Source organism: Anopheles moucheti, chromosome 2 (assembly GCF_943734755.1).
Source record: "Anopheles moucheti chromosome 2, idAnoMoucSN_F20_07, whole genome shotgun sequence".
NCBI classification, from domain to species: domain Eukaryota; kingdom Metazoa; phylum Arthropoda; class Insecta; order Diptera; family Culicidae; genus Anopheles; species Anopheles moucheti.
In genome coordinates, this window is record NC_069140.1 from 61509831 (window position 1) to 61524262 (window position 14432).

Sequence of the window (14432 nt, forward strand, 5' to 3'; positions counted from 1 at the left end):
GGCGCTGAAGGAAAATATCAACAGCAATCTCAGACTCATCTCAACCCGACACTTTATACACACGCAAACTTCAAACCGGATTTAGTTGTTTGGCATAAATCGCTTGGAAGCGAAAAGCCCACGGCGAAAAGGTGCTGTCAAAACAGAAAATGATCGAATTGGTTTTTTCCCCGCTGTTGTCGCTTGTTTCCTCTGTTTGTTACGCAGCTATTAGCTATTGCTTGGCTAACAATTGCAACTAAAAACAGTCATAATACGCGGCTAGAAAGAACGGTGGTCCATGTTCGCATAGTTATTTTCATCGGTGCGTACCAATGTTCCGTATTATAACCTTAGTGAAGTGATACAGTGTGTGAGTCCGAGGTTGCGAGCATCGTCATAGACAGAAAGCATCAGCCAAGTTATCGAATGTTGCAATTATTGGCTGAAAGTAACCCGATTCCAAAAGATCAGTAACGGTGTAAGCAAAAGGAAGCTGTGTCTATTCTAGCACACACATTACGATTGGTTCATCGAAGCACGGTTTTGTGCTAGAACGCGTTATTGCCGAGCGTGTTATTTTCTGCTCCGTTCATATATCCAGTTCTATCATTGAACGACGCACGACGGGGCGTTTCCGATTGGAAACGGAAGTAAGCTCAACACACAGAAATAGTTCTGGCCACTGGTACGATATGATGGTTCCCTTTCGACGAAAGAAAACGAACAAACAGTTTCCAGTGAAAGTGTGTACCTTTGATTCGGAACTTGAATTTCACCTTGAGGTAAGCTGTGGCACTAAAAAACAAGGACCGAGAAAAATCCTTAATGCATATATTATTATTTTTTGTTCGCAGCATCGAGCAACAGGTAGATACTTGTTCGAGCTGATATGCAGAACGATCGGTCTTCGAGAAACATGGTACTTTGGGTTACAGTTCGAAGACTCCAAAGGAAATCTGTCATGGCTAAAGATGGATAAGAAAGTGCAGGATCAGAGCGTACACATGACAAATGGAAGCTGCATGTTTATATTCTTGGCCAAGTTTTTTCCGGAAAACGTAGCCGAAGAACTCGTACAGGAAGTTACGCAGCATTTGTTTTTCCTGCAAATTAAACAAGCCATTCTATCGATGGACGTGTACTGCCCTCCGGAAGCATCTGTATTGCTTGCCTCATACGCAGTACAGGCCAAGGTATAGTTAACAATTCGTATCTTGTTCGGTAGGCATTATCTGAACTATTTCTATCAATTTTATCAGTACGGCGATTATGATGAAGCCGTGTGCAAGCCAGGAATGCTGATCAGCGAAAATCTGCTACCGCAACGTGTTATTGATCAGTACCAAATGACACCTCAGATGTGGGAAGAACGAATCAAAACGTGGTACGCAGATCATCGGGGCATGTCCAGGGATGAGGCAGAAATGGAATATCTTAAGATAGCCCAGGATCTGGACATGTTCGGTGTTAACTATTTTCCTATTACGGTATGAGTTGTTCTATTGTGACTACCGAAAGCAAACATTATAAAACCGGTTGTTATTGTGTTCTTGGTTTGCAGAATAAGAAAAACACAGAGGTTTGGCTGGGTGTAACGGCTTTAGGATTGAACATATACAACAAGGAAAACAAACTGCTACCCGTGACGACGTTCCAATGGAATGAGATCCTACACATCAGTTTCGATGATCGAAAGTTTGTGGTCAAAACGAATGACAGCAAAAATCCCAAGCCTGTGATATTCTACTCGCAGAAACTTCGTATCAACAAGCTGATACTAGATTTGTGCGTGGGAAACCATGATCTTTACATGAAACGCCGCAAGCCCGATACGATGGAAATTCAGCAAATGAAAGCCCAAGCAAAGGAAGAAAAGCAACGGAGGCAAGTGGAGCGAAATAAGCTAACACGCGAGAAGCAACTGCGCGAGGCAGCGGAACGAGAAAAGGCGGCAATGGAACAGAAACTAATGCAGCTACAGGAGGAAATGCGAGCGGCCAATGAAGCTTTGGTATCTATTTGTGAAATTATTGAAACGCCACTCGCATATAATTGAACGATTGTAATGTATTTTTCCTTTAACGTTCGTTCTTTTTCCATTGTCCATTGCATTGCAGCACCGAAGTGAGGAAGCAGCGGAATTGTTGGCGGAAAAAAATCGACTTGCTGAGGAGGAGGCAATGTTACTATCGCACAAAGCACAGGAGGTAGAACAGGAAATCAATCGCATGCGTATGACGGCACGCAAAACGGAAGAGGAAAAGATGTACCTGGAACGAAAGACCCAAGAGGCGGAGTTGCTCACTGCTCGTATGATGGAGGAATCTCGCAAGAGAGCATTAGAGGCCGATAAGCTCAAAAATGAGCTGATACACGCACGGGTGGCAGAGAAGGAAGCGAAGGAAAAGTTGTTAAATTTCCTGAGCCGAACATCTACCGAATCTATACTCATAACTCCTTCCTCATCTCCGGAATCTCCAATGCATGAAATGCATTCCTATGATCTCTTGGCTGATGGTGACATGGAGCAACTTTCGTTAGAAATCGAAAAAGAACGGTAAGTATGGACGATACGAGACAGTAGAGGACGTCATTGTGCAGAATTCATGTCTAACGTTAGTTTATCCTGAACCTAGGGTTGAATACTTGGCCAAATCGAAACAGGTACAAAATCAGCTGAAAGAACTGCGCTCCGAAATAGAACAACTAAAGATCGGTGAGAATCAATGTCCTCTGGATGATATCAATGCCGAGCAGTTGCGGCTAGGTGAGACAAAATATTCCACCCTGAAAAAGGTTAAGTCCGGTTCAACAAAAGCACGAGTAGCATTTTTTGAAGAACTGTAAGTTGTGTTTAATCTCTGTACTACACTGTGTTGTCTAGTTTTGACTTGGTTGCGTACGCTTGTTTAAAGTTTGACGTTTTGTGTGCTGAACAAATTATCCACTTCATTGCTTCTTTCCGTTCATGCTGTTTAAGAACATACAGTACATCCCTGGCAATTTGAAATAATTGGTTTGTTATTGCAACACTACGTTCCACGTAAAAAAACAACTGAATATATACATTGCTGTAGATTACTGAGCTACGTATTATTTGTCCACAATTTGATTTTGATCTATTTAACACACTCAGCGCCTCATCACCCGAATTTGAGTGATGTTTTATGGAAATCGTTTGGCACGATTTTAAGATGGCGTTGAATATGTTAAAAAAGTGTTTAAGTTACAATACAACTATCTTAATTTGAAGCCAATTTCAAAAAATCGTTGATTAGATTTATCGCTTAGGTTGATATATATATATATATATCTGATATATATATATATATATATATATATATATATATATATATATATATATATATATATATATATATATATATATATATATATATATATATATATATATATATGATATATAACATGACTTGGAAATTTGCTATATGTTTTTGAGTTGAGTACGAAAGAAGCTATGCTTGTGGTGAAAGTGAAGACACATTGATTTTTTTAGATTAGTTTGATATTAGAGTTGTTACATATAAAAACTAAATTGCAGTTACTGGATATTTTAAATCCTACAACTTAATTTCGTCTTTACTGTACAGTACTGCACGTACTCAATATTTCAAAATTTCATTTACATAGTATTCCAGACTTATGTTACAGTGAAAACAAATGCAGTATTTAGTTGATAAAATAACGATTTGTTAAGCGTATTATCTGAATGGTGTGTATTATAATTTATATCAGATTTCAGAACCCATCACTATGAATAGTTTATCATAATAGATTTTGTTTTATATTTTATATATTCATATGCCAACATCTACAACATTAGCAACATTGTCATTTGCTTCGTTTCTCAAGCATTGTGCAGCGTGTATAATAAAGATTATAAATTCGCATTCGTACTTATTCTCATTTTTTACCCTCACTCTATACATTCACTCTCATTTGTTACTCATTGGTTGATGTTAATTGTGGGGTTTTGTGAGTGTTTGTTTAATGTTCAGTGGTGATTTTGAGTATATGGTTGTTACATGTTTACGGTAGTATTAGACACATACGGGTTTGGAATTGGTTTATCTGGATTATTTGGTTATTCTTATACCTAAATACACAATTTCATGAAATTAAAAACAAGTATGATTTTGTTCTATTTATGTTCCCTTGGAACATAAATCACGTTTCAATTGTTCATATTGAAATGTTAATAATGATGTAGAGTATAAAACATTTAAATTGTGTCAGCGAATCATTCGGTATTCTATGTTATGCTTTATCCGTTGATCCACCATACTAAGTCATGTGTGCATAATGCAATCGCAGCCATACACATAAGAGGTTCACTTTCTGTTATATGTTGCGTTGCAAATGTCCATGTGTTATTAGATATGCATAATGGTAACGGGGTTCGATATAAGACACAACCGAATATTGTTAGCTAAACTAATATCAAACTCTGATGCACCAATCTGTAAATTACAGGGAGCCGGAAGAATCGATAGTATAAAGCATCGCGAGTTATTACAATCTCGCAACCATCATCACATCTCAGGAATGACAACTATTGTAAGGTGCTTTGTAAAAATATCGAACATATCAAATTGAAACAAATGAACCAAACACGTGAAATCGTGTAAACCTGTTTGTCTCCAACAGGTTTGAAAAAAGCAAAGACTTTATTTAAACATACAAAGCCATGTTTGATCATCGACAATAAAATCGAGCTTTATGATTATTAGAATTATCTATTTTTTCATTATTCTGTGTGACACAACGGTAATAGCTCCAATGTGGCCTTCCCATTTGGCTATTGAAAATAGTAAGATGACCAGGTGGTAATGTAAGAATTTTAGTAACTTTGAACATTTATATGCTACGCTTGGAATATATATTGTTTGATAAAATTTAAATAAAAAGAATACCTCTACAAAGCCGATATGGTCAAAACCACGGGCAACCACTGTACAGTGCCATACACGTTATTACACGCACACCGAAAGAATTCGTTAGGTCCTGAACCAGAAGAAAAAATGTGCGCCGAAACAAAAGAGACTACTACGACCCAGTACGGGTGTGTAATATGTGGGGTAATGCAATATTAATGCCGAAACCGTATTATCCAGTCGCAGCAATCGTAGGATTTAGTGTTGTAAAAATTTACCAAGCGCGTGCATCGTTACATTTCTCGTAACGCACTGTAAACTAAGGGATGTAACTCTTTGGTCATAATACGAAAGGCACACTGACAGTTGTCATATATAGTCACATTTCACCGAATTGTTGCGAGCGCTTCTTGCATTGTGTCTGCTGCTAATATTGCTCTTGATACATTTAGTGGTGGATCTGATACTACCGTGATTGCAAAATGCCGCTGAAAGCCGTGTGCGTTCTTAACGGAGATGTGAAGGGAACGATCTTCTTCGAACAGAGCGTAAGTACCGTTTTAGAGTTCAATTTCCTAGTCGCCGGACGGATTGTGTAAGCTTTCCAAGCCATTTTGCCGCGCACCGAACACTCCCGGAAATCAATTGCAATTTTATGTAATCTTGTTTGATGCGAGCACAATGTAAGTTGGGTTGTTTCTAGGAACTGTGAAAATTAACCAATGCATGCGGAAGAAATTCTTTCACCGGTGTTTTTTTTTCTAACTTCTGTCTACGATTGGACAAGAAAAAAAAAATGAAAAAAAGCGCTTCGTCATGACGGATTGCATTTTTTATCACTGATTATTCAAGACGCCATTACGTTGAACTTCATGTTCTTTAGCACAACAATAAGAACGATAATAACAATGACACCTTATCGGGTTTCATAGTTCTCGCAGTACTGTAATTGATAAGCCGTAGGGACTCATTCATTCAATCACATTAATTCGATTCATCCCATTAATGCAGGTGGAGTCGGATCCGGTTAAAGTGACCGGTTCGGTAACTGGTCTGCAGCCTGGAGATCATGGATTCCACATTCATGAGTTCGGTGACAACACCAACGGTTGCATGTCCACAGGCGCTCACTTCAATCCGCACGGCAAAACACACGGAGCACCGTCCGCTGAAGAGCGTCATGCTGGTGACATGGGAAACATTGTTGCGGATGGTACTGGTGAAGCAAAGGTAGATTTGACGGTGACCCAAATCGCTCTTAGCGGACCTCTGAACGTGGTAGGCCGTTCGTTGGTAGTTCATGCTGATCCGGACGATTTGGGCCTGGGAGGACATGAATTGAGTAAATCCACTGGCAATGCCGGAGCTCGGCTAGCTTGTGGCGTGATTGGATTGTGCAAAATTTAAGCAATGCTTCATCATTCAATCAATATATGCCACACTGTCTGCTCGGACGGGTAACAGACAAGACGACATAATACGTTCTTGCATAATGATCAACAAAACCACATGTATGTATGCCCCATCTGCGTGGAAAGTTGATGTAAAACTATTATTAATTCCATTACATGGGGAAAAGGTCTACACAGGTACATCACTGTCAATAAATGAATGAAAAATTCAAATGCGTGTGTTGTTACTAAACTTTGTGTCCGATTTATATGGTTGAAATGATACTCCTTAAACGATCCCCTCCGCCCATTCTTTCAGGGAACTTCCGTAGCTATCACTGGCGCAGCAGAAGGTTTACGGCCGGGAAAGCATGGATTTCACATTCATGAGTTTGGTGACTTTTCACGTGGATGTCTCTCCACTGGGCCACACTACAACCCGGATGGAAATGATCACGGTTCACCAGAGAACAACAACTGTCATGCCGGTGATCTTGGTAACATCATAGCGTACAGCACCGGGCTAGCCAAGATACAGATTGCGAACAAAAATATTACGCTTGTCGGTGACCGAAGCATCATTGGCCGTACCCTTTCCATAACAGAATTTGAAGATGATTTAGGCCGCGGAAACCACGACTACAGTAAAACAACAGGAAACTCGGGTAACTGTGTTGCGTGCGCTATTATTGGTGTCGCTCGGGAAGAATACTTTGCCGAACGATTGCATCTGACCACCGACGAATAGTAGTTATATCGAATGGTAATCATTGGGTTTCGACATGAGAGCATATTATTTCAAATGTTTCAGCGGTGCATCGAGTCTCTGTTTTAAGTTTTTTTTAATACAAGGCCAAGGATTTTATGTTCGTTTGTTGTTTTACTTTTATCAATTTAAATGTTGCCACGGAATGTAACTGTCGACCTTTACATACTTTCGGACGATCGATCGAATACTTCCTGCATGCGAAAATTTGCAGTATTTAGGTATCATTAGTTTTTATTTATTTTTTTTATTTACAATGTAAAAATGCGACTAATCTATAAAATGTAACAACCTGCCTATTTCCCCGGAAGGAGAAACTATGCTTCGACTATGTTGTGAGAATTTCTATTGCAATAGTTCCTCTCAGCATCCGTTACAGTCTCAACAGATTTAAAGCTTTCGCTTTCGCTATCTTCCGTTTTCATACTGCGTTGTATAAAGTTAAGCATCTTTTGCACTTTAGCACTACTGGGACTCTTTCGTCTAATTGGTTGACACAATACTGGTGAACTATCTGAAGGTATTTGTTCTGTTAGTGTTTTAAGTTTACATAGCAAGTCTAAGGGCTTTAATTTCTTTCTTTTAACCAACGCCCTTGCATGCTTCAACTCCAGCGTACCGTTTGAAACAATATCGAGTGGAAAGGGCTGGGCTGGTCTGTCACTACGTTTGCTGCTTCCCATGGTGTGCAATTTACTTTTCGCTAGCGCAACTCTTTTTATCCTTAGTTTCGTAGGCGTGATATGCTCTACAACAAGGTTAACGTTTTTCGGTGCCTTTGGTTTCTTGAATACATCATCTTCATTAATCTTTTGTGGTTTCTCAAACACTTTGAGACATTTTTCCAGCTTACGAACACTGCTGCATTGTGTGATGGGGCTGTACGATGAATTAACATGTGTCATTGAGGTGGATGTTCCATCAACGGAAACTGCCTCCGCTTCCTGTTCCTTCTTCATATCAGACATTGGATTCGACGAGGTAGGAAATAAATCTTCAAGAATTTCATCAATAAATCCGGTATCGAAGTTAGTTGAAGAATTACTGTAATGTGTAGCATGAGAAACAGTTTGTGTTGTTGCCGGTTGCTGGTTAACGTCGGCCACACCTTCGCAAGATAAAAAATCCATGTTGAAGTCTATCGCACCTATGTGTTCGATCGTATTGTCGAAAGTATTGCAACTGTTCGGCAAGTTGTTCACATAATCCGAGGCGAAATCGTGCTGTGATTGCAGTTCATATCGGTACACTGTGCATTCTTCGAAATTTTTAAACTTAAAATTCCGGAAGGGGTACATACAATCATACGCTTCACATTTGTATATAGCTTCCCTTAAGTTCACGAACAGATAACGCACCATGTTTTGTTGATTTCGATTTGAGCAACGAGGACATGGCACAACTTGTTCCTGAAGCGGTAGACATAATGAGGAGGTAGGTAAAGGAAGTTGAACATCGATGCAACAGCCGGCGATCAGTTTGCTTACCTTCGCTGGATCTTCGTCGATGTATATCTTTCGAACAGGTAGTTTGTCCGTACAATGTTGATCTTTGTGTAATTGCTGGATCAGATGCTCAAATGGATTGACCGTATTTCCAGTCATAATTCGATTTAATGTTTGGACTGAAGCCGAAGTGGTTAGTTTATTTTGGTTTTACGGGGTGTTTCTGTCATTGCAATGTGTTTAATTTGGTTGTCAGCAGGACATCATCAAAGACAATCAATTATCATTGCTTTTATAATGCTAGATGATTTATGGAATTGCGGGAATAAACGATATGCTCAGCTGAAATCAATTTTGAAAATAAACACTTGATGTTGAAGAATTAAAAAATACGCCATAACATCGTTGTCCATGCTCAATCTTATTATTTTTTGAAACCCTTTTTGCTTATTCAGAGCCACTGACTTTCATTGACAGCTGGCTTGAAATCAAAACAGAATATGCAACTTTCTTGCATGGTCAATGCTCGATACCAGCAGCTGCACGGTTGGAGCAGGTTGAATGTTTGTGCAAAAACGGCCGTCTCTACATTTACCGACATCGAGCAAATTAAATGGTAAGTTTTAGTTTGACTTTAATTGGCTGATGATAACTAGTTGATCATAGCTATCCAAATCCCATATTACTTGTCACATTACCTTTACTGGCTATATGTACGAAGAATCGTTAAACTCGTAACGAAAGTATTCAACGTACTTAGAAGAGAACTTCTTCGTTTCGGATTGATAAGTGCAAACACATGCGGCGAAAGTTCGATCGTATTTAAAAAATTTAATTTAAGTTTTTATTTACATTCAAGAGCAGCACATATATGATAACATACCAATGAAACGGCTTATTATATACAACAGGGCACAAAATGCATTGAACCGCGATCGGAATGATCATGCATCAGCAGTTAATAGCTGTGCTCATCAGCCATTCTTAACGTGGTATTGGCGAAAGACAAGAGCATATTTTAAAAACGAAAAAACAGACAACATAAAAAGAAGCCAGCTACAAGTCATAATAAATAAGGGGAATATAAATAGTAATGCTACGAGAGCTTCTCGCATCCTATAGCAGGAAGGGTGGGATAGGTTGCAATTAACTCCCAGGAACTGGTATGCCATCAACTAAATCATATCCTCCTTCGTTTGGGATGATCAATAGGGTGGTTTTTGTGTAGCGCCTTTGGATGTTATGCTTTGCATTTGAAGTGATGTTTTTTACGCGGGATTCCGGTAGGCCCATCGGTCAGTTCACATATGTGTAAACCGATCCTTTTCAGTGGATGGCATTTTGTTTTCGGATTACCCCATCTTCCGTTAAATTTCATCCATTTTGGCTGTAGTGAACTGCGTCCTGCAAATATATGGTAACCAATAAACACGTGAGTGTGGCAAGGAACACACTATTTCACTCATCCATTTGTTGTTCAACCTTGGACACCATTCTCGTAGATGACCTGAACGTTTCTCCACGTTGTCCAAGGCAAACCGAATCCGTTAATGTCATAGAGACGGGGAACGCGAACAAATTTGTGTTTCCCGGGCGCAGTCCACAAACCATGAGAACCCTCTGCTGCAAAAAGCACGGGATGATTGCTTGATGTAACGACCGTCTTGGGAAAGGTTGGCTGTTGAAGAATTCCCTTTCTCGTTTCCTGACTATGATATTCGAACGTCCCAGTTAACCTTTCGTACGAATAGAATGCCCCTGCATCATGTGCCGACACGTACATTTCCTGCAATGAAGGAAATCAATATTAGCTACTACAAATTATTGCAAGGTGTGAGGAAGGTAAGATAACGTTAAGACTGCTTACATCTGGTTCCTTTCTTCCCCGAAAATACAGGCTCATATGCTCCCAATCGCCTACGTGGCTGCCAAACTCTTTCTTTGTACCCAGACACATGCCAAAGATTAAAGGTATCGGCCATGGACCGAACGGACCCAAATCAATGGTACACATTATTTTACCCTGCAACAAGACGATCGAGTAATTAGATAAGTGAGTATTCGACAAGCAGCCTATTTATGACAGTTGTCCTACCTGGCTGTAGGGATAGAACATCCAATACGTAACATGAAAGTGTGGATACTCATGAGACAGTTCCGCGTGATATCGTTCAGTATCATGCCTCCGCTCGGTGATCGTTTCCCATTCTTCGTTTTCCTCGCTTCTCAGTAAACTTTCCACGGAATCGTCCGTGTTGGAGTTGGAATTGTGCTTACCGTTTCCGTTGTCGGAATCGATAATAACCTTCCTACCTACGGTGATGTCATCAGCATCTTGGATCGGTGGTATATCTGTGCTATCAGACGTTTTACCAGGGAGTGTAGTTGGCTCCACCAGGTCTCGTTTTCTCCGAATCAGACGGATACTTTTTTCCACCTTATTCATCGTCTGACGTAAGTTTGGTTGCAGTTCAAAAATGTTTTTCGGCGTTGGAGCATACGGATTTCGCTTGTACTGTGGCCGATCTTTTGCTGTGTATGCCACTTCTAGAATAGATTAAACAGTATGTATGAAAATAGTTACAATGTACAAATTCACAAATGGATCGTGTTTGCCATACCGTTTTCTTGATTGTTGTTTTTACTATGAAGCAGATGGGTCGAAGGATATGTGGTTGTCGTTGCTGGTTGTGTAAACGGTAAGCTAGATTCCGGCTTGTGAGGCATTTCGGAGAGCGGATGCTTGCACATGCTGACCACGGCGTAGATTGGCACATTTTCATTGAGCGGGTTTTGTCCATGTAGGAAGGATTCCTTATGAGTGATCAGCTCATCGATGTCGTTGTTGGTCACCAGGTACCAATTTTTCGACTCATTTCCAATAGGAAAATTGAAAAGCAAGTCCAACGATATAGATGGATCCTTGAAGTTTCTTTTATTGCGAAAGCGGCCCTGACGCTGATCTACCGGATCGTAGTATGACAGTTCGTTAGTCATCCCATCGTCGTAATGTTTGAGATCATCGAGTTCCGTAATTTCGCTGCCCGGATAAGCTGTAACTACCTTTGCCTCTTCTGCATGTACGTGTTCGAGAAATTTGGAAACATCTCCGGGCATATACTTTTCATTCGGTGCCAACCATACTAACGGTGCCCATTGTTTTACTAGCGCCTCCACTACAAAGAGATAAGTAAAACGTACGTATATTAGATAAATATATTTTGTAAGTCATATTTTAATTAATTTTAAACAAATAGATAATGATAATGATACATGGATTAAAAATAAGTAAAAAGATATGGAAAAAACATGAATTAAAAATAAGTAAGACAACACTACTGCAGTTTTTTTTGGTTATAAATTTTTGAAAATATTTCGTTATGGCTTCACCATCTATCATGTTTACGTCTACTACTTTGGATGAACTATTTACTAGGCATATCTACTGTCTTACTAGACTTATGTTAGCACGTAACCGGTTCGTTAGACTTGGTTGCATAGGACAAAGTTCACATGAGATTCGTTGCACGACATTTCAACGCGGGTCGAGATCATAGAACCGAAATCATTTTTAAATGTTTTTTTTACTGTTTAAACTGGAGATTAACTCACAGGCTTGATTTGATAACAGCATTTCAATGTTCTGAATGTTTCTTCTCCACTCAAAACACCTGTCGCGACGAACGAAGCTGGGACTATATAGAACCTATAAAGTTCCAGTACTAACATACGGCGCTGAGACATAGGCTCTATTCAAAACTGACGAAACCCTCTTAGCCGCGTTCGAGAGTTGTGTTCGATGCTCAGAAAGATTTTTGGCCCCGTATGAGGGGAAGAACAATAGAATAATCGCCACAATGACGAGCTCTATGAGCTCTACGGTGAACTTACTGTCGTACAGCGGATTAGACTCGCCAGGGTCCGGTGGGCTGGTCACGTCATGAGAATGACACCGGACGACCCAGCCTGTAAAGTCCTTTTAGGTCGTCCACGGTAAGTGATTTAATGTTCTTAATAAATGGCATACTAAATAACTATGATCCGTTTCGCTGATTTATGTTACCATGGTTCATCTCTTGCATATATTAATGTATGTTAATTTGATTTAGGAAAAGGTGTGCAAGTACATGCGACGCATGTGTAGGAATTAATCTAGTCATATCCGGAAATGGCATGGAGAAAATGTCTGAACATTGTATACTCTTCAGTCCATATGCGACTGTCAATACTGCAAGGAGCCGAAATTCTGAATAGTAAAATAACATAAAACGGAGTATTTAAATTTAGCTTTTCTTAGAAACGAAAAAGTAGTGGGGAGTCATTCAAATCTGTAATACGACTTTCAAAAGAGTTTGGGCCCCCGGTGATCCCCAGAAGGGTATTTTAGAATTTATTATTCTTTGAAATAGAAATTCAGATTCATTCATTCAGCTAAAAAAATCATTCGAATTCATGGATCTGAAACAGATTCACTCAACTCTAATCGGAATGATAATTAAATCTATTAATGGATGATAACGATTTGGGGGAGAAGGTTGAATTTAAATTTGGAAATGTTCAATTTAGTAATCTGATGATCTGAAATTTCAAGTCAATCGGTAGTCTTCAAGAAATTCTTGACCCCGATTCGGCAAACGTTATTGCGAAGATTGAACACATGCGTTTTCGCATGAGGATGAGTTTACACTTTCCTGGTAAATGGATTTTGAAAATTTGTCTCAGTATTCTTGCTTGGGTATTGAAACAATCAATTGTTTGAGTAATAGTCAGAATCAAAATAAGTTGGAAAATTGTTCTTGCAGATATGGAGATATGTTTTTGAAGATAGTTGAGTTGATACATTATATCACTAGATGATCCCGATCATGAGTGTGGAGGAACTATGTGTACTATGAAATCTACACAATTGTTCAGAAAGTATCTAAAAAATGTGCTACTTGTGCTTAAAACAATCAGTCCCACCAATTCTCACAATGGTTCGGTTCAGGGAAAAAGTGTTCGCCGTATTACTCTCTTTTTGCCATACGTGACACCCAAAAGGCGAAATGTGTCTGTCTGTCGGGTCGGTCGCATGATCCATGAGTGAACGTCGCTTTTCTCAAAACTTTCACTTATTTCTGCAGCCCGAACCACGAACGGGTTTGTGAATTGGCAGCAAGCAATGCTTAACAACAACCAAGCCAAAGTCAAGTTCAACGCAAGGTTGGAGAAAGAAGGAAGGAAACGACTTCAACGAGTACGAATAGCTAGCGGACTAAATCGATGAATTCCTAGACATGCAATCGAATGCACAACACATGCGTTAGCCAACAAGCCAAATGGTCAATTCATGCGAGAAAGGCGATAGTGACAAGAAGTTGCTGGAAGCGTTTTAAAGCCATTGAGTGAAAGGACTCAAAAGTTTCGGAACACTCTTGCTTAAATAACAGAGCAGCTATTAAAGCGTGCAAGTTAACGTCCACCTATCCCACTGCAACCTACCTTTTTCTCGATCCGACAGGTGATGCAAGTCTTCGCTTTCTAATGACTGACATTTTAGTGCTGATAGTAATCCCAAAAAAATAAAGCAAATACTTTTGTACGGTTTCACAAAGTTCATGTTCCCGCTGGAGAAACACGCTGCTCAACACCGTACGGGGATCGGATGCGGAGTTGCGCGATAGCTTAAGCATAAGGGCAGACGAATATTGTCGTCTTTTTCGCGAAACACAATCTGCACAACACTTTGGTGGTTACTTTCGGTCACGACGACGCACTTCCGCGAGGGAAAAGGTTGAAGCAAATTTCACACGCGTTGAAATCTTTCGATCATACTGGTCAAGCTGGGAACTGGGAACCCTGAATGTGATTTAAATGCCAAGAATCATTACCACGATTACAGCATTACTGTAAACACACCCACACCAACTCTCTCTCTCTCTCTCTCTCTCTCTCTCTCTCTCTCTCTCTCACACAC

General features: G+C 39.8%; 5 protein-coding genes across 7 annotated transcripts; 3 read left to right on the top strand and 2 right to left on the bottom strand.

Moving 5' to 3' along the window:
* Nucleotides 1-159: 159 nt before the first annotated feature.
* LOC128300488 (moesin/ezrin/radixin homolog 2) lies at nucleotides 160-4623 on the top strand. Of its 3 annotated transcripts, none has more exons than XM_053036600.1 (7): nucleotides 160-764; nucleotides 837-1175; nucleotides 1242-1469; nucleotides 1544-1993; nucleotides 2100-2539; nucleotides 2619-2825; nucleotides 4474-4623. In XM_053036600.1, the coding sequence occupies exons 1-7, from the start codon at nucleotides 675-677 to the stop codon at nucleotides 4496-4498; spliced, it is 1779 nt and encodes a 592-aa protein (XP_052892560.1). In that variant the 5' UTR covers nucleotides 160-674; the 3' UTR covers nucleotides 4499-4623. The 3 variants fall into 3 exon arrangements, with proteins under 3 accessions (XP_052892560.1, XP_052892718.1, XP_052892642.1); XM_053036758.1 differs by having other exon boundaries at nucleotides 2619-2749; XM_053036682.1 differs by lacking the exon at nucleotides 4474-4623 and having other exon boundaries at nucleotides 2619-3276.
* Nucleotides 4624-5256: 633 nt separating this feature from the next.
* Nucleotides 5257-6499, top strand: LOC128299301 (superoxide dismutase [Cu-Zn]-like). The gene is made up of 2 exons (XM_053035219.1): nucleotides 5257-5422; nucleotides 5886-6499. Exons 1-2 carry the CDS (start codon nucleotides 5357-5359, stop codon nucleotides 6279-6281), a joined length of 462 nt encoding a protein of 153 aa, XP_052891179.1. The 5' UTR covers nucleotides 5257-5356; the 3' UTR covers nucleotides 6282-6499.
* Nucleotides 6500-6578: 79 nt separating this feature from the next.
* On the top strand, nucleotides 6579-7455 carry LOC128296793 (uncharacterized; the record flags this gene model as incomplete). The annotated part of the gene is made up of 1 exon (XM_053032281.1): nucleotides 6579-7455. A coding segment is annotated over one exon (435 nt), but the record flags the coding sequence as incomplete, so codon positions are not given.
* On the bottom strand, nucleotides 7247-8679 carry LOC128299300 (uncharacterized). Its single transcript, XM_053035218.1, has 2 exons — nucleotides 8519-8679; nucleotides 7247-8440 (listed from the first exon to the last, which is right to left on the bottom strand). The coding sequence occupies exons 1-2, from the start codon at nucleotides 8633-8635 to the stop codon at nucleotides 7349-7351; spliced, it is 1209 nt and encodes a 402-aa protein (XP_052891178.1). The 5' UTR covers nucleotides 8636-8679; the 3' UTR covers nucleotides 7247-7348.
* A 715-nt stretch (nucleotides 8680-9394) lies between these two features.
* On the bottom strand, nucleotides 9395-14075 carry LOC128298060 (uncharacterized). Its single transcript, XM_053033792.1, has 6 exons — nucleotides 13958-14075; nucleotides 11098-11652; nucleotides 10572-11023; nucleotides 10344-10499; nucleotides 9959-10262; nucleotides 9395-9880 (listed from the first exon to the last, which is right to left on the bottom strand). The coding sequence occupies exons 1-6, from the start codon at nucleotides 14073-14075 to the stop codon at nucleotides 9717-9719; spliced, it is 1749 nt and encodes a 582-aa protein (XP_052889752.1). The 3' UTR covers nucleotides 9395-9716.
* Between the last annotated feature and the right edge of the window lie 357 nt (nucleotides 14076-14432).